Below are 19,942 nucleotides of genomic sequence, written 5' to 3'. Positions count from 1 at the left end.
TCTGATATTTTTAAGTCATGTTTTTCTTTTTCAACTATGTCACTTAGCAAATATGGAATAAATATCTAGCTTAAAAGATGAATCTTTATAATGCTCTTCAGTTACATCCTATTTTGTGCTTTTCAAAGTTGTTCATTCATTGTAGATCAAGAAGCTATACAAGAAGCCGAAGCAGGGGATGGTATAGCAGAGATCGGTCAAGAAGTCGGAGTAGTTCTTACCACAGTTACAAGAGCCGTAGGTAAGTTTCTCTAATTGCGGACAGTGTTGGGATGTATTACAAACCAGTAAATCAGGCACAGCTGTCTGATGCCTCAGTCTCTGAGCTTGGCTAAACGCTTGGCTATTCGTACTACAGTCTGAAGTAGCTACCTGAAATGTGCAGGTTAGAATACTTGGATTTCAGAATTTCCGGTTACTGAAAAATAATTTTGTTTAATGTTTTGTAGTATGGATAAGGAATTCTGAGCAAAACATGTTCCTTGCCTTTTGCTCCCCCCTCACCCTGCTCTCTTCAGCACTTGTTTCTGATTAACTTAAAACATCTCTGTGTTTTTGTTTTTGTCAGTCGAACCTATAGTAGAAGTAGATCCAGAAGTAGTTCTTATGGTCATCATAGTCGATCCAGGTATGGATTATAGCTTTATAAAAAATGTATTATAGTTTTATACAAACTCTGCAATAAATGTATGTATTATAAAAATATCTGTAAGTACCTCTATCTATGGTATTTACGGTTTATAATATCATGATAGCAGCTTGAATCAAAGCAAAATCAACATAACATACATTTAAAAGCTGGAAAATAACAAAATCATCCTGGCATTGCAATTATAGATGATAGAAAATAAGTAATAGTGAACATATTTCCCTTTATTGTTTAAAAAACCCCCTGAGGTATGATTTGTTGCTTCTTTCCATAAGTATTAACAAACAAGATTTTTACTTCATCTACAGTTTGTAGAGAAAACATGAAACCGTTTAAATTGTTAGTAGGTCTTTTCTGGATTAATACATTTGAGATTTTTACTATTGTTTTTAAGATACTTGTATTTAAACTTTTATAAAATGTGGAATTATTGTTTGTCACATCCTTCGAAAGTAATTTCTATATAGCTGCTCATCTCTGTATTTGAATGTCTTTGAAACATGTTTAAAATAAATTGCATTTTAGACAAGGAATTGTAAATTTACACCTACTTTCTTTTCACTATAAAGTAGGTCATACACATATGATAGTTACTACAGCAGAAGTCGAAGTAGAAGTAAAAGGAGTGACAGCTATCGAAGATCTAGAAGTTATGATAGGCGATCCAGGTAGGTTTTTGCTAGCATGACTTGACACTAAGTTTATGCAAAAGAATTTGCTACATATATACTTACATGTTCATGAAGGCTGATGTGGTGGTTCTTTTTCCCCCAAGCATAAAAAATACATTGTTAGCAAAAGTAGTAATTAAAACCAATTCAAATTAGAGCAAGTGTGTGAGTGAGGAAATCAGAATTTCTAGTGTATTGAATTTGGGGATGGGATAAGAAACTAGGGTAAGAAAGATTTGAGAAGGCTCCAATTCATTGTATGTATGCATTCAAAATACATACATGGGGTTTTTTAATAATTCTAAATGTTTCTTAAAAACTACAGTGAACGTAAGATTTAAATCAAGTGTCCCGTTGTGGATTAAAAACTACCTGGTACGCAGAGAATGTCATTGGATGGTAAATTCTTCTTGGTTAGACTGTGAAAGTGTCATTAAAAAAAAATCTGGAAGGGAAATTAAAAATTGCAGAGCTATCCAGAATTAAGTTTTAACTTTCTAGAATATATTTTAAACAAACATTTTACCTGCAAATCCAGCGTGCTTCTGATGAATTTAGGATAAATTTTATATACTCAGTCCAGGAGAATTATATAGGTGTAAGTATTAGATTTCTTAGAGATCAGAAGTGGAACAGGAGATTATATATAAATACATATATTTACACATATATATGTATATATACATATATGTGTGTGTGTGGTGTGGTTTTTTGGGTTGGTTTGGGTTTTTTTTGGGGGGGGTGTTTGGGGTTTTTTTGGGGGGTGTTTTTTTTTGTTTTTGCCTTTTTTTTTACTATCAGTGATGATTTGTTTTGTACCTTTTTAATGTCCCACATTAGTGGTGAATCAGGCAGACCTATTAAGACTACTGTGAATTTTTATCCTGTGCTATCCTCATGCTTATTTTTTCATAACTTTGTACCAACTTTTAATGGACTTTGTTCTCATCCATTTCCCCATCTAGTTCTGACAGTAAGACAATTTTCTTCATGTGTTTGAGGGGAAATTAATGAGATTAGAGTGTGGAAAAAAGACTTACAAAATCATTGGTTTAGGATGTTGGAAAGCTTCAGAGAAACAATGTTGGATTAGATTGTGCTCACCTTTTGTTTAGAAAGCTTTTCCTACAGGCACAAGGCTAGAAAATCTCTAATGAAAGTTTATTCTGTGTAATTAGAATATGTCCTGTGGCTTGTCTGAAACCATCTGGACTCTATCTTGATGTTTGGCCAGGTGCTTAGAATTCTTCTGGATAAGCCAAAACATTTTAATCTACAGTTTCCAGTCTGCAGACACTCACACTCCCCTGTTGTTGTTATGGGGCCTAATTTGCAAGACCCTTTTTCAAATGAAGCACTGTAATATATATAAAGCAAAGATTTGGGAAATTATCTCAATTGAGAAAATGCTTGCAATATAAAATTATGTTTGTTAGAGTGTACTTCTCAGCTATTAGCATTTAGAAAACCAGTTGAGTTTTGGGATGAGTTCTTAGCTGTATCAGAAGACAAGAAATTATGTAGTTACAGCCCCACTTGTTTTACTGAAGTTACATAGGATTTTCATCCTTTGAATTAATGATTATTTTAATTTCTAGTGTCCCTTAATGAATGCTTCAGTTATATGAAATAGCCTTCTTGTATGTTTTCTTCTTGTCTCTTGTGTTTCTTGACAGTTTTTTGTTGTTGTTGCTTACATGATGTAATTTTGAATTTTAAGCTCAAAATACAATTTTGAGGCATTTTAATTTTTTCTTTGCAGATCTTACGGCTCTGACAGTGAAAGCGATCGCAGTTACTCTAACAATCGAAGTCCCAGTGAAAGCAGCAGATATAGCTGAAACCGTTTCTTTGACGACGGAAACTGTATTTAATAATTTTTTCAGTGTTATGTTAAAACTGTTTTGACAGTGTCACAAGTGAAGTTGAAGGGTGTTTACTGAGTTAGCTGAAACTTTACTATTTAATGGTGAACTCGCTTGACTGACTGTATACTTATGGAGAGGAATACTGAACTTAACTGGGTTTTTTTAAATTTTTTTTTTAATATCAACTGCTTTTACAAAATATGGAGGGGGGAAAAAGAAAAAAAAAAGTATTATTTCCCCGAATTGGGTTTCCAAGCCATGAATGACAGGGGAATTTGCTGCCACCGCTTTTCTGGGTGCAGCTATTGGTACTGTCTTCAAGTATGTTTATAAACATCTTAGGTCTTCCTGCTTGTTCCTGTTAAATAGATGCTAGCAACTATAAAACTGTGAAGAAAAAAACCACAAACCTTCTAACAAAGGCTGCCATTTCTAGTTTATTAAAATGCTTTTTTTAATGCTGGAAGATGGGTTTCTGTGATGTCTTGTTTGTTGATTATTGCATTATATACAGTACATACACACAAGAGCTAGGTGATGAAAACAAAGGCTGCCACTCTGTCTTAATCCTTTCTGTACTGTGATATTTCAGAAGTCTGCTGAAAAGGGTGAGATTACATACAACATGAATTGTTAAGCTGACAATAGTGAGCAAAAGCATGGTGAATTTTGCTCTTAATATCCAACTTGTCTAAACTTTACATTTAATTTTGTGATAAAACAGCAATATTCTTAAGAATCTAAGAATTCTTGCATTTCATTTCAGTTCACATTACAATGCTTGGTGTACTTCAACACATTTTTGAAGTTGAATGTTGGAAACTGTTGAGTATATCACGAGTTTGTTCAAAACACTTTTTTAATGATACCTAATGATAATTTTTTGAGAAAACAAACCGTAATGGTTCCTTTATAAGAATGTCTGTAGATGTATTCCATTTGCCATAGGGAATATCAGATACTGATATTGCAAATACTGAACTATATATCGTTAAAGTGATATAACTACAAAAAGCCTGGTATGCCTGGTAAAAAGCATGGACAATACTTTCAAAGTAAAGTTCAATACCAAAAATGACTCTGTGTTACAGGTAAATGGTTTGCAAAAAACCCCATAGATTTTAGCTGAAGAGCACTGAGCAATTTTTGCAATATTCTGATTTGAGTTGATTTAAAATAATTTGTAAAGTTTTTCAGTGTTTAGAAAGTTCTGTACTAAGACACATTTTTTTAGTGGCATAATGTAACCTGAAAAATGGGGTCTGTATTGAAAAAACAGACTAACACAGCTTTATTAGAGCTAATGGGTACTGTTGTATGATAATAGTTTTCATTACCGACTTTCTGTAGTATCTTGAGATGCTTTCATTTTCTCAAACTTTTCAGATATTGAAATTACAAAAAAAAACAACCACCTCATCAGGACCCAACAGCTTTGAAAATTAAAAGTGGTAATTTCTTGCTTAGACATTAATTCATACAGTCTCTTTGATTGAATTAAGCTATGCAAAATTAGCTTTTGGTACACTTCAGAAACATGAAAAGAAAGCTCAAAGTGAAGTTTGAAGATTGCGATGGTGCCCTCCATTTCTGTTCATGAACAGCTGAGTAAGACATTTGTAGTAAGTTCCTAAAACTGAATTTGTCGTATAGTTTTTTCCACTTTCGAGAAGAACCCAAAATTCTGGGCTTACACCCTTCCTCCTCTTGAAGCTCAATGAAAAATTGTGTGCATATAATCCTTTCAAATCAATATTTTGTAAGCTTCTTATGCTTTTCAACATTAAGGACATTTATTACTTAAGTCAGTACACATCTATAGGCATGTTTCTAACAGTAGCTGCCATTTCAGAGTCCTGAACAGATAGTGCTAACTCATAAGAGTTTCATAGTTTAGTTTTTTCCCTTACGGAGAAAATAGAACTAGTGGGTTAGTGGTCTGTCAAAATGCACAACTATAAACATTGTCATTTACTTACTAGAGAAGAACTTGCTCCAGAATCAAACTTCATCAGAGTTGACTTTTTAAGGCCAGGAAAAGGTAATAAAAATACAGTCAATCAGTTAATTGTAATTGTCCAAAATTACTGTAATGCCACTAATGGCTATTTCATATCTTGAATTAAAGCTTTATAAAGAAATTCTATCTGGTAAATGGTTGGGGAGGGGTTTGAGGGAAGGAGGGAGGGAGTATTTTTACTTAATGAAGTCTGTTAAATTGTGCTTCAGATAGCAAACGTATCCCTGAGCTGGTTTTCTAATGTTGGTCTATGTTTTTGCAATTTTGTTATTCAAAAGTAGTTGCTGTTTGTAAAATAAACTTTTGTACATATCTGCAAATACTGTTTTCTCTACATCTGGAAAAATCCATTGCTGGCAGGGAAATTAGAAATACACTTTGATTTCTGTATCTGCTTTTCTCCCTTCCACGACTGTATACAAGTTGCCTTTCCTTTTCCTGACCTACATAGGGAATGATTCCTCAGCAAGACTCTGGGCTGGGTTTACATAAGAGTCATAGTAAGAGCAAATATTTTGAAATTTCCAAGTTATTTAAGGTCTCACCATTTCCTAAAGATGTATAAAAGGGTCCTATCCTCTGTGAAAAGATACACTTACCAGATCTACATGGAAATCTCTGTATGTGCCGAGTTTAACTACTTCACTAAATATTCTTTCCCAAATGTATGTTCCCGCATCATTTCCATAGCATGTTGGAAATGTGGTATTAGTTCAAGTTGGCAAAAGTAGTGGCTCAGCAGACTAATCCATTAGTCTTTTAGACCTTCTGTTCCAGAAAAAATTGATTTTTTTTTGGCAATACTGGCTTTTTCCTAATGGGAAGGCTTGGCCTAAGGTAAAAGGGACAAGTGGAAGCATTTCCTTGTTTGATTTAGTGTAATCCAGTTGCCCTGGTGTTTCCCAAACTTTGGAGCACTGCCTTCAGGAGGCATAAGAAATCATAGAATCACAGAATGGTTTGGGTTGGTAGGGACCTTAAAAGCTCATCCAGTTCCAATGCCCTGCCACGGGCAGGGACACTTTCCACTAGACGTGGTTGCTCAAAGCTCCATCCAACCTGACCTTGAGCACCTAGGCAGGAAAAATAGAAACTCCAGGCGTGGTGAGCTAGAGTGATGGAAGGTGTAAAAAATGGTAATTTCAGGAAGGGGAAGGGTGAAAAGCTACATCAGAAACACCTGTGTAAGAAATGTTACACAACCTGTGTCATGCTGTAGCATAAAACTGTGTCTTGTTAAAGAGAGGTTGTCAACAACCTTTCATTTTAACTGTATAATTTTGGGTGTTGTGCTTAATAAAGCCCTATTCCATGCAGAAGCTGAACATCAGGATCCCGGACCCGCTCCCAGGTGCTGTGGAGCTGCTGCTGTAGAGGTCAAGGCGTCACCTTGAGCCAGGAGGAGGCTGACGGCAGGCACTGCGCTGGAGCACACGTGTTAAAAATAGAGCAGCTGACACCCGGTTACGTATGCCTCATTAGTGACATTTTCCCATTAAAGTGAGTCTTAAATCCTGCAAAGCAGTAAAACTATCAAGTATAGCTGTTTTCATGAAAAAATACAGGTTGAGCTCTAAACGAGGGTAGGGGTGTGTGTGTGTCTTTGGTTGTTTTGGCAATAGATGACCTGCTGCGCAGTACACAGAATATTGTGGTGCAGCTTGTAAGAGCAAGTATTCTGTCTGCAGTTGCAGGTGAGTGACTTAACTTATCCAGAATAAGACACTATTAAATGAACCATCTGGCTATCAAACAACTAGTTCTTACAAAGTACATATTTACAAATCAACAGCATAAATCCGCTTTTCCTACAATATTGACACACAGAGATTTCCTTTCTACCGTATCGCTTCTAAACAAGGACTACTTGTGTCCTTGCACTGGAGGGTAAGAAGCATTCAACGTGCTCTTTCAGAAGATCACTGAGTATCTGTCAGTGTATTAAATTTCTGTTGATGGCTTTGTGTGGTTCATGATGATCATGCTTACAGTTTGGAGCAGAACACAGTATTTAGATGACCTTGAGGTGCACTCTGGAATCCATCTGGCTTAATTTCCAAACTGAACACTGCCTGGGATTTAAATCATGAAAAGACAAAGCTTTGCATGCCCCACCTCCACTCCACATCCATATAGATAACTTTATTTTTTTATAGGGTTGTGAAACAGCAACAATTTTCCACCTGGTTTCAAAATGATTAACTGTGGTGAGTTAAAATTTAAAAATTATATAAACAATTAAATGGACCCAGTCTGGAATTTAATAATAGCCATGTAATCCCTCTGAAGGAGGGAGGATTGCACACGCGAGATCAGTCTGTGGTGGTTTTGCTGTGGTTTTTTAATAAAAGTGATATTTCAGAGTCACAGTAGAGGCACACAGGGAGGTGAGTGATAATCTGGTATTAACTGATGTTTCTGCTGTGATGTGGGGCTCGTTCAGCCTGGAGAAGGCTAGAGGGAGACCTAAGAGCAGCTTCCAGTGCCTAAAGGGGCCAACAACAAAGGTGGAGAAGGGCAGGTAGGGATAAGACAAGGGGGGATGGCTTTAAACTGACAGAGGGGAGATTAAGATTAGGTGTTAGGAAGAAGTTCTTCCCCATGAGGGTGGAGAGGCGCTGGCACAGGTTGCCCGGAGAAGCTGTGGCTGCCCCATCCCTGGCAGTGTTCAAGGCCAGGCTGGACGGGGCTTGGAGCAACCTGGTCTAGTGGAAGGTGTCCCTGCCTGTGGCAGGGGGTTGGAACTGGATGAGCTTTAAGGTCCCTTCCAGCCGAAACCATTCTGTGATTCTATGTCTGTCTTTACAAGAGTGTGATGCAGCCCAAGAGAACCAACATCCTTACCCACAGGGTGGTCTAACAGAGTGAGTGCTGAGCTTGTCGCAGCTTGTGAGCACGTGTAGCTCCCAGAGCAGCATTATGTCCTAGTCCTGGCCTTAGGCTGCAAAATTCCTTAGTTAATTCCTTAATTCAGTCAGGAAGGGACTGCCCTTCCTCTTGGGCTTTATTTTTCTTCCAGCTCATCACGTACCCTGTGACAGAAGAGAAGGAAGAGTTCTCCCTGGCTCCTGGAGCCTTGGCCGCCCATCCCACCATTTGGGCAGCATCTGCGTAATTTCTCCCCAGCACTTTTTAGAAAAGAAGCGATGGAATGCATAAAGAGGGTTGGGAAAGTCCTCGGAATCAGAGAAGGCAAAGGGCTGAGTGCTGCACTTCCAGGAGAAACACCCAGCTCTCTCAGGAAAGTACGGGTGAGATGAATCGATTTAGAGAGGCTCTTGGGTCTTCAGATGCTGGTTGAAGAAGTATGTTTAAGGAAAAACGAAGAAGCAAATCCATTCTAGGTATTTATATGGCATAAAGAAAGATGTTGTTTGGGTTGTTTTAATCAGCATAGGTATGTCAGTTTTATGTGTTCAAATTCACTGTTTCAGAACTCCAAGGCAAAGAGAGGCGAGTGCTCCCCTGGCAAACCTTCATCCTGCATGCCCCTGCCTGCTCACGTGGCCAAACCAGATGCTGCTTGTTCCAGATTAAGGCAACTGACTGCCAGACATGCCTTGCTGTTAGAAACTGCCTTCATGTTGAGGGGCAGCCTCAAACAGGAGGACTTTTGGTTTATGCCATCTGCGGGCTCTGGCTGAAAGCTGAAAAGCTTTCCTGGTAAAAGTAGTGTCTCAGTGGTTATAACCAATTGCAGGTGTGCAAAGAAAAGAAAAGCCAGACAATGAGTTAGCAGGCTTTTTGCAATGGCCCCGTGTGAACCACTGTGCTTAATAATGGCTGTATAAAGCAGTTGAGAGTGGGTTTTTTTGTTTAATCCCTTTATGCTGTTGAGGTCTGCTGTTTATGCTCTAGTGATGGCTTCCACCTTTTAAAGAAATAACACTGGGGGTGGGGAATTAATTCCTTTTTGCTACTGTAATGTGCAGTTTGATAATTTCATTGAGTGTCCTTAGCTGCTATTTTAAGAGAAATGGTGAGCAATGATTCTTTGGTTGCTTCATTTCACTTGTTTTCAGATTCTTCCCCATAGGGACCCATTGGTCCTTTCTGTGTCCCACCACTAGCACCACCCAGGGCTTCTCCACGTTACCTGCCCATTAGTCACTGGCATAGCCAAGCCTTGGATGCTATTCTGGAGAATGTGCTAGATATCTCATATACCACTGGCTTTGCTAGAAGCTACATGGTTATTCAAATCTGGCTGAATAGCAACAGCCTTCAGACCATGAGCTTTTAATCTTGGACCTTACCTCTCCCTTCTTCAAAGATTAAATCTCTCCCTTGTTACAAACAGAGTGGTTGAGGAGGACCAGGTTAGAGGTCATTTAGGCAAACCTGACACCCACAAATCCATGGGCCGTGATGGGATACACCCACAACTGCTGAGGGAGCTGGCAGATGTTACTGCTAAGCCATTCTCCATCATCTTTGGAAAGTCATAGCCAAGCTCAGGAAATGCAGGTTGGGTGAGTGGATGGTGAGGTGGATTGAGAACTAGCGGAATGGCAGGTCTCAGAGGGTTGTGATCAGTGGCACAGAGTCTAGTTACACCTGTAATTAGTGATGCCCCCCAAGGGTCAGTACTGGATCCAGTATTGTTCAACTTATTCATCAATTACTTGGATGAGGGGATAGAGGGTGCCCTCAGCAAGTTTGTTTGATTACATAAAACTGGGAGGAGTGGCTGACAAAACAAGAGTGCTGTGCTGTCATTCACAAGACCCGGATAGGCTGAGTGGGGTGGAGAGGAACCTAATGAAATTCAACGAAGGCAAGTTGCACCAGTGCAGGCTGAGGGTGACCTGCTGGAAAGCAGCTGTGTGGAGAAGGACCTGTTGGACAACAAGTTGTCCATGAGCCAGCAATGTGCTCTTGTGGCCAAGAAGGACAACTGTATCCTGGGGTGACACAATAAGAGCATTGCCAGCAGGTCGAGGGAGGTCATCCTCCCTCTCTACTCTGCCTTGGTGAGGCCACATCTTGAGCACTGTGTCCCATACTGGGCTCCCCAGTTAAGGAAAGACAAGGAGCTACTGGAAAGAGTCCAGCTACAAAAATGATTAAGGGACTGGAGCATCTCTCTTATGAGGAAAGGCTGAGAGAGCTGGGCCTGTTCAGAAGAGATGACCGAGAGGGGATCTTACGAATGCACACAACTACCTTAAGCACAGGTGGCAAGAGGATGCTGCCAGACACTTCAGTGGTGCCCAGCAAGAGGATAAGTGGCAACGGGCATAAACTGAAACATAGGAAGTTCAAACTGAATATGGGGAAGAGCTTCTTTACTCTGATTGTGGCACAGCACTGGTTGGACAGGGTTTTGGGCAACCAGGTCTAGCGGAAGGTGTCCCTGCCCATGGCAGGGGGTTGGAACTAGATGATCTTTAAGATCCCTTCCAACCCAAACGAGGCTGTGATTGCATGATTTCCTGAGTCTATCAATATAACTCTCTTCTTTTTTTTCATTAAACTAGGGAGGTGTAAGCCAAAAAAAAAAAAAAAAAGGAAAAAAGAAAATGAAACAGCTGTATGTGCCAAAAAGCGCATACTGATGCAGAAATGCAGCTCCAGCAACGGTTTTCCCATAGAGTTCCTGCAGGAAACTGCACAGATTCCATGATTCTTTCACTTCTATCAATAGCTTCAAACCAAGGCCTTTCAGAAAAAGTTTATGCCAGAGAATACAGTAAAAACGGACCTTTTCGTCTATGCGCAGTTTCCTCCTTCATAGAGGCAGGATCCACTTTAGCTGTATGAATTGCAGTAGTTTTTATCCAACCTATCTGCAAAAAATGCCAGTGCTGAGATACAGCAGTTGAAGTGCCAAAACCAAAATTGCCTGAACTAGCCACACTATAATAAAAAAAGTATAGAAAAAGGAAAAAAATGTTTAAAAATAATAAAAAAAAGTGTATTTTCTGATATCTTAACTAAAGCTCCTTTGCTGCCACTTAAGCCATCACTACTTCTCGCAGTTAGAGAGGAAGAGAATAACCATGTTAAATATTCGTAAGAGGTTTGGGCTAGCTTTTGCCCAGATCTGGTCTTCTCTGGACTAAATAGCTCCAAGACCTTTGTGTTTTTTGGGGGGTGGTTTGGATGAGGGTGAAGTTTGGTTTTTTGGGGGAGTTTCAACTTCTTAGATCTCACCATCTCCTGGACTCCACCACAAGCCTGTAACCTTCCCAAATCACCATACCCAACCAAAAAACATACTCCAGCCAAGGCTTCAAGATGCCATGCAGATCTAAAAGGTCACTTCATGTGTCCTTCAGGCAACATTTACGTGTCCTTGCCTGTGGCTTGCTGCTTTTGCAATGAAGTTAGGAGAGCTGCTTGCACCCGGACAGGGATGCCCTGCCTTCCCCTGCTGCATCCCTGCCTGTGCTGTGCTCTGTAGCTCAACTATTCTTACACAAGAAGTCAGTTTTTCCTTTGTTTCTACTAAATTGCAGCCTCTTCTCTTTTTTTTCCAGGCTATTTCTCTAATGTGTCAAGATTGTTTTGAAGTTCCAGCCCATCCTCCAAAACACTCAAAGTCCCTCCTGTCTTGGTATCATTTGCAGTTGGAAGAAGCAAATTTTCTATTCATGCAAGTAATTATCAAAAAAATATTTTGAGCAGTACCAGGCCTGGGACAGATCCCCAGAGACTCCCTGGCTGTGTATCTCTTCAGTTTCCCAGCACATCATAAGCAACGTTCCCTCCCTCTAGCACTGCTTTCCTCCTGCTTCGTGTCATCTGTCCCTGCCATCTTTCCTCTTCCAGCCGTGCTGGGGGTGCAGGGATGTGAGCAGGGGATGGCGTCTTAAGTTGAACTTCAGCTTGTCTAACTTTACTTCTGGATGTTGGGTCTTTCTTACGAAACATTGGTTGAGGGTGCCCATTGCTTGTTTTCCCTAGTTGGCCTTGGAGACAGGGTTTCTAATACCCCGTGTAACTTTATCTTTCAAAAAATTGAGTGATGTGCATGCTATCTGGGCTTTTGCACCCTAAGACATCTTCTCCAGTGCTCCACTTCACCCCGATGACCCTGTCTGCAGAGTATCTTTCTGCATTCTCCTTGAATCAAGATACCAGCACAAATACTAGCATTTTGTATTTTTCATAGAATCACAGAATGGTTTGGGTTGGAAGGAACCTTAAAGCCCATCCAGTTCCAACCCCCTGACACAGGCAGCGACACCTTCCACTAGACCAGGTTGCTCCAAGCCCCGTCCAGCCTGGCCTTGAACACTGCCAGGGATGGGGCAGCCACAGCTTCTCTGGGCAACCTGTGCCAGGGCCTCTCCATTCTTCCTCACATCTCATCCAAATCTCCCCTCTCTCAGTTTAAAGCCTTTCCCCCTTGTCCTGTCCCTACCTGCCCTTGTCAAAAGCCCCTCTCCATCTTTCTTGTCAGCCCCTTTATGCACTGGGAGCTGCTCTAAGGTCTCCCCAGAGCCTTTTCTTTTCTCCAGGCTGAACAAGCCCAACTCTCTCAGCCTATCAAGTGCTTTCTTTAGCACTAATAAATATCAAGACTATTTCTATGTGATTTTCACCCTGGATTTTTTGTTTGTTTGTTTGGGGGATTATTTTCCATTGCTTTGGTAGTGGAAGAAAATTCATTGTTCTTTCTGTGTATAAGTATTTACTGAATAAGATGGTTTCTTGTCTTTCATGTTACCAATTTATACCCCATTGTGATGGGAAGGTTCCCCATGGATTCCAGGGACCTAATAGAGCAAAGGGACTTTGAAATTATTGCAGGTCATGTATATCTGCTTTGCAACCTCACCAAGCACCAGTGTTTCCCCATCACTCTTAAAAATAACTCCCTATCCAAGGTTAAGGAAAAAAGGAAGAATCTGGTTTGTCCCAAGAAAATCGGTAAAGGGCAGGACTCAAGTGGTGGTTCTGAAAGGTGGGAATTCATTTTAGTAGGCTGCATCCTTGAACAGAAACTCCTATTTGGGCAAAGTTTCCAAAGACTCTCTTGAATATAAATGCATCTCTGGGTATTTCCTGTAATTCTTTACAATTATTTCAATCAAGATATCAATTTATAACTTCCTGACTAATGAAATGCTGTTTCTTACCGCGTTATCCTTTGATATGTAAAGATGCCTTTGAACTGCAAGCCCCGTGCTGGGAAGACCCATGCAGCTTTCACACCTGGCATGTCAACAAGCAAACCCATCGCTGCGCTGCAAACGTGACTCGGGGGTGACACCAAAGCCCTTCTGAGCTGTCACAGAAATTCGATCCTTACGTTTGCACGAGACAATGCAGGAACCACCCGATGTACATTTTAGTTATGGACTGGACAAGGACTGAAGTTTATTGATGAACTTGACGAACTTCTTGACGAACTCTAGAGGTAATCAGCAGTAATCCATGTGCATCTCGCTGGATTTGGGGGAGTCCGTACCAGTAAACTGCCCCATTTTTCTGTAAGTTTATCAAGCCTAATGGTATTTTTTAGCAGCAATAGGAGATAATACTTCAGGAGAACACGCAAGGCAAAAATATCTTCAGTTTATTTCCCTCTGCTCTCCCAGCATCAGCAATCATTGCATCATGGACCTGTTGGAGCAAGTCCAGAGGAAGCCATAAAGATGCTCCGAGGGCTGGAGCACCTCTCCTATGGAGACAGGCTGAGAGACCTGGGCTTGTTCAGCCCGGAGAAGAGAAGGCTCCAGGGAGACCTTAAAGCAGCTTCCAGTGCCTAAAGGGGCCAACAAGAAAGCTGAAGAGGGGCTTTTGACAAGGGCAGGTAGGGATAGGACAAGGGGAATGGCTTTAAACTGACAGAGGGGAGATTTAGACAAGATCTGAGGCAGAAGTGGCAGAGGGTTGGAACTGGATGAGCTTTAAGGTCCCTTCCAACCCAAACCATTCTGTGATTCTATGATTCTAAGAATAGTTTTGCATCTGCTGTATACATTGCCTTTATGATTTGCTGCACCTTGCTTGCAAGCTCCCAAAATCATTCCCTTCTCTAGGTTGCAGAGTCCTGAGGTTGTCATTTCACCTTGTAAAGCAGCGGCCCCAACCTCATCAGTTACTTTAGGTGTTCTTTTTGCTTCCTGAACACCATCGTGCTCCTCTTTGAGATCAAGACTACACACAGCAGTCAAAATGTGGATGCATCCAGGTTTTCTGCAGAAGCAAAGCGATGCCCTGAGCTTTGGATGTGCTCAGGCAAGGCAGAGAAATAACAATTTCTTGGCTTTTTTTGGCTGCCACCTTGAACACACCTTGGCCGTGCTTTGAGCCAGCAATTTCAGAGAGCTGCTGCTGGCAATCCAAGATCTCAGCTCTAGCTGCCAGTTCCAACCTCAGCACAGTGAAAGCATGCTTTCTCCTCCAGATGCTTTACTTTATGTATTCCTACACCAAAGTTCATTTGAAACTTCCTTCTTTGCTTTTTCTTTCCTTTTTTAGAGCCTCTTGGAGTTTCTTGCCATTGGCATGGCACTTGATGACCTTGGAAGAGCTCACCTGCAAATGCAGAAATGTAGGCCTGCTCTTGCTCCTCCAGATTGCTGATAAAGATGTTGAAAAGAACCCCAGGACTCAGCCTCTGGTGAACCACACCACGGGCTCTTTTTTTCACTGATAAGTGACCATTAAAGCCCTACTTTTTTCTTCTTGTCTTCTAACCAGCTTTTGAGCAATAAAAGACCTTTTCTCCAGTCCTGTGGCAATTTAGTTTCTTTAATAGTCCTGCTGAGGGCTTTAAAAAAATATATAAATTATAAACTCCTCTTGATTCCCCACCTACAACATAGAATCCACATGCTTTTTCATGAAAAAGGTTAAATTTTGTTGAATTTGCTTTTGTCCAGTGCCCTGAACGTAACAGCAGTTAAATTGTTCATGCAGGAAAGCAGTAGTAAGTAATGCTGGAGAAAGGCCTGGTGGGAGGATAGAACTATTTTTTTCCCCAAAATAATAAAACTGCCAAGTCAAGTTGTTAATAGAGATTGTTTATCCAATGCAACAGCAGTGACGACAATTTGGCTTAGCTTGCTTGATGCATCCAGAGCACAGGCCTCGATCTTAAAAGCTGCAGTTAAGTAACACTTGAAATAAGCCCTTTTTCATAGAATCATAGAATCACAGAATGGTTTGGGTTGCAAGGGACCTTAAAGCTCATCCAGTTCCAACCCCCTGCCATGGGCAGGGACACCTTCCACTGGACCAGGTTGCTCCAAGCCCCGTCCAGCCTGGCCTTGAACACTGCCAGGGATGGGGCAGCCACAGCTTCTCAGGGCAACCTGTGCCAGGGCCTCATACCAAAACAAAGACCTTGCAATGCTCTGTTCACCTGCTGTAACTCATCCCAGGGAAAAGCAGGACTAACACGAAAAGCATTGTGATGTCAACTGCACCATTCTCTCCACCCTTATAATATATCGAGGTGACCCACCTGGAAAAAGCACTCCATGGTGCCAGTTCTCGTGCTGTGCTTCTGCAGCACTGATTCCAATGAACCCCACTGATAAGGACTTGATGTCTGTCAACAGCAACATTGTGCCAGGGATGCAAAGACACTAAAGCCGCACTGAGCCAGGCAGCACAAAAAGACCCATCACAGCCTCACCTCGCTCTGGGTTTTGGTACCCAAAAAGTCTTTCTTGATGTTCAGCAGCAGTGCAGATGTTTGGGCTGTGAAGGGTATGGGTCAAGGCTCCTCTTTAGTCCACATCCTGGGGTGGAGTGCTGAGAGAGCAGCAAGGAAATAAAAAGATGAACTACCCCCCAGCCCCATTTTGAGTAAGACATTGTACTATGTGAGCTCTGGAGACCACTTTCAACAGAAATACTATGATGGGGGGGGGGGGGGGCTGTGTCTTCACCTTCTTCCTCCAAGCAATTTTTCTTTAATACTTTGTTCTTCTCACCACTGTACTATAATTCACAGATTGTAAGTAAACTTCCTAATATTGGCAACAACATATAAAATTAAACCTGATTATTACAAAATTGGTAGGAAATGGGACCTGGAATCCAACATGAGCTCCTCTGAGAATTAAAACCTGCCTGCTGCTGGATCCAGCAGATACCTGTGGGTGTGCAAATTACTAGGTGCATGCAAATCAGAGAAAATACAAATTCAGGAGCTTCCCTGTACTTTCTGATGTGTCAGGGTCTTATTTGCAGCGTGGATTCTCCTCCCTGCCTCTGCCAAAATCAAAGAGGAAAAGCTATTCCCGGCGGAGTTGTGATCCCTCAAAAGGAAAATACCGCCTGACTTGGCTTAAGGTGTGCTTTACAGCTCCAGGAGGTGGTGGCTCCCTCTCGGGCAGCGGGATGTCGGGTCAGCCAGGGCTATGATTTGCAGTGGTGGATGGATGGATGGCCTTGGCACACGCCTTGGTGTCGTGTTGGAGAGTGGAGTAACGGCATCTTTCCCGGCTTGCATCGCAGCCCTTCCACCGCGCAGGGGAGGGGGGTAAACACCAGCGCGGCCGCCGCTCACAGCTGTCTGCAGGAAGGAGACCATCCTCCTCGCACAGGGGAGGCTTCACCCCTGTCCTCAGGTGGCCCTTCTGAGCCTGATCCCCTCACCGTGATGTGAGGGTGTCACTGAAACCATCCAGCCCTACCCAAATAACTGATTTTCTTTTATTATTTTATAATTATTTTTTTTTTTTCTAATTTGGAGACAGAAGTGAGAAATCGAAGAAGTAGAAAAAAATATATAAAAGAAAGAAGAATTCGGGTCAAAGTGAAGCAGCGTTATTTCAGTCGTCCTTTGAGAGCTTGTCTATACTCACGCTGTGGGTGTTCTGATTGCAAACAGTAAGCGGGAGACGTTTTCCCTTAGTAGGGCAGAGCTCCCACACTACGGCCCTCCTCGCCTGGCCTTAAAAGGACAGTGTTTTCTGCAGGACCATGGGTCCTCCAGAAGCTGACGGGGTTTTGGGAAGGGGCCTGCCCTGTTGCATCACGATGCTGCTTGCTTTGGACCTTGCAACCCTCACATTAATGTTGCTTTGGCTCATTCTTTTCTTGTGCCTTTTGTTTTGTCTTTCTCCTCCTCCTGCTCCTCCCAGGAGGTTGGAGCGAGAGAGGCCAGAGAGCCTCTAGGAATGTTCTTGCTTTCCCTGTTTTTTATTCTCTCTCTCTTGGCCCAGTTTGATCCCTTCTTTGCCATGATCCACATGCCTGCTCAGAAAACCAGCTGCTGAGTGAAAAACAGTTGCCAAGCCCATGATGCATCCCTAAAGTTTTGACCATGTCCCCAGCCTCCATCCTATGTCCCATGGGTGAGGCCGTGACAATCTGGAGGACTATTTCACCTCCTGCTCTACCCAAGCTCATGCATGCCCTGCCATGCTGGTGGCTCAGTGCTGGCTCTGGAAGGGTGGACACCAAGGCAGCTCATCTCACCATCTCCTGGAGCATGCATCCATGGGACTTCCAGCCTACAGAAGATGCTCAGCAGAACACAGTCGTTGCACTTAGAGCAGTGAATCCAGCCCAGGCAGGCAGAGCCAGTGGGAGAACATGGTACCACCATGGACATACCCTTTCAGGTCCACTTGGCTCCTTGTAGAACCATAGAATCAGGTTGGAAAAGACTCTTAGGATTATTAAGTCCAACCGTAAAACAAACACTACCAAGTTCACCACTAAATCATGTCCCTAAGCACTACATCTATGCATATTTTAAGTACCGCCAGGCTCTTGCATGGGTCCTCACTAACTCAAAGCTGATTGAGCTATTACAAGTCACCGGCTTTCTTCGTGTCCCTTGTGCTTGCTGACACTTCTCTTAGAGAAGACCAAAGCTATGGAAATGCAAATTGAACTACCAGAGATTAGTTATACCAAGAAAATATGAACTTCACCTGGTTTCCCTAAATGTTTTCCCATCTCTGTGTTATTGTGGCTGATCATTTAAGACCCCCTGTGACCTTGTGGAGTCACTGGGTTGCTAACTCATGGCTCAGAGAAAGGAAAAGGGAAAGCTACAGGAAATGTCCCTTTTGTGGGCATCACACTGCTGGAAAGAGGTAGGGAGGAGACCCAACACTCTACATGCTCCTTGTTTACCAGTTTCTCCAGATCTTCCCTCTTCCTGGAGAACCCATTCCCTAACAGTGGCTGAACTGAACTCTGGATCTCCACATCTATCTGTGGTTAGCTGGACCTTGTTCACATTTCCTTGGTCATTCTCTTTTCCTTGGTCAATGATACTGTGAAGGATGTGGCAGAGCCAGCACCCTCAGCCCACACCCTCCCAGGAAGACCTTCCAGATGTTTGTGTGAAGGCACCAAGAGCTTGGAGTTACCCCCCTCCAGGAACCCCAGCAGTTGAAGAGAAAAAGCTCCCATGAGACGTCAGTTGTCCATGTGCCCTGTTAACCTTAACTGTGTGCTTGAAGTGTCTGATGTCTCACCCTGCTTGGCCTTTGCACGGTGGGATGAGGTGCACAAGAAGGGGTGGCCTAAGTGGGTTAGGACAGCCCCTGCACTGCACCAGTCACACACAAGACCAATTTGCCTGTCATACCAATTTGCCAGCAAAGCCACCAAACTAGGTTGGGTGGTATCCCACCAAAATGGGTTGGGTGGGATTTACTGGGAGCTTTGGAAAGTTTTTCCAGCAAATTCCTCATGAGCCCATGGGTAGTTGTGGCCATAAAACCATGTGTGTTTTGTCTCTTAGGAACACTGCTGTAGTCACGCTTGACAAATAAAGTGTTTCACCCAAAAGTGTCGTTGGTTGTGATGCTTCCAGAACTTATCCCCTTGCGTTCATGGCAATGGCCACTGTAGGAACAGATTCTCCCACGTCAGGAAGGTAAAACTGTGGCTGGCACAGACCAGGCTTCCATGTGAGAGGTGGGCTCAGCATCCCCCAAAAGGCAAGGACCTTGTGGTGAGCCCACAAGGCAGGCTTTGACCATCCCTGCCTGTCCCTGCAGACCTGCATGCTTCAGAGCTATGAGGGCTCCAAGCTCCAGAGCAACCTGGTCCTCTCTGCCACATCCGTATAGGTGCTGCAGGGATTTGGGCTCTGGAGCAGAGCTTAAATCCCTGGCTCCCACCTCCGGCCTCATCTCACCCTCACCCCAGCGCTGGCTGTATGTCAGACGGGTGTTTTCCAGGAGCTTATGTAGCTTCTAGAAAAGTTTCCAGGGTAGAAGACATGCTGGATAGGCCAAACACTCATCTCACGAAAAGCTTTCTGATAGGGGAGAGGTGCTGGTGGTGTCGGCCAGGATTTTTCCTATAGAGCGGAGCAGGGTTGGGAGCAAGGAAGGGCATTAAAAAGAATTAAATATATTAAATAAACCCACTGCAGGCAGGACGTGGCTACAGCAATATTATGCATAGAGCTGGACACATCTGGAAGAAGTTACCGTGCACGGCAACCAAGGCAGAGTCTAAACAAGTGCAAGACGTTACCACATTTGTGGCTGCAAAAGGGAGTGGTTTGGAAGGGGAGAAGAGCTGGGAAGGTGGGATGAAGATGCAGCAGGCTGGGGGCTCTGGGGATGCCCCCAGCCCTGCTGTCACCATTTGGAGCCATTGTGTTTCTCTGCTGTTAGCATGGTAGAAGGGAATTCATTTGCCCTTGGCGTTTTGGATGGTGTCTGCATGAGTGGTGAGGGCAGAAGTGGGTCTTGGAGGTGGTCAGCATCCCAACATTGAGTGCTTCATGGGTCTTCTCCTGCCCTGGTGGAGCCCAGCGTCAGACGTGTGGGAGCACCATGGGGACCCTACA

General features: G+C 42.7%; 2 protein-coding genes across 9 annotated transcripts in view; both read left to right on the top strand.

Annotated features, from left to right (window-relative positions):
- NKTR (natural killer cell triggering receptor) overlaps positions 1 to 5,528 on the top strand; it is a 42,960-nt gene extending 37,432 nt beyond the window's left edge. For 6 of the 8 annotated variants that reach the window (XM_030477816.2, XM_030477808.2, XM_030477782.2 and 3 more), the window contains 4 exons: positions 146 to 241; positions 569 to 628; positions 1,219 to 1,317; positions 3,083 to 5,528. In XM_030477816.2, the coding sequence (XP_030333676.1) occupies positions 146 to 241; positions 569 to 628; positions 1,219 to 1,317; positions 3,083 to 3,161 (334 nt within the window). In that variant the 3' untranslated portion in view covers positions 3,162 to 5,528. The remainder of the gene's footprint in view (positions 1 to 145; positions 242 to 568; positions 629 to 1,218; positions 1,318 to 3,082) is intronic. The other 2 variants (XM_030477801.2, XM_030477793.2) reach the window with 1 other exon arrangement.
- A 7,113-nt stretch (positions 5,529 to 12,641) lies between these two features.
- ZBTB47 (zinc finger and BTB domain containing 47) overlaps positions 12,642 to 19,942 on the top strand; it is a 29,354-nt gene continuing 22,053 nt past the window's right edge. The window contains exon 1 of the mRNA XM_030477856.1: positions 12,642 to 12,645. The gene's annotated coding sequence lies outside the window, so the exon portion shown is untranslated. The remainder of the gene's footprint in view (positions 12,646 to 19,942) is intronic.

The sequence above is a fragment of the Strigops habroptila genome, chromosome 1, assembly GCF_004027225.2.
Source record: "Strigops habroptila isolate Jane chromosome 1, bStrHab1.2.pri, whole genome shotgun sequence".
Lineage (NCBI taxonomy): Eukaryota > Metazoa > Chordata > Aves > Psittaciformes > Psittacidae > Strigops > Strigops habroptila.
This window is presented reverse-complemented; position numbering and strand designations above follow the sequence as displayed.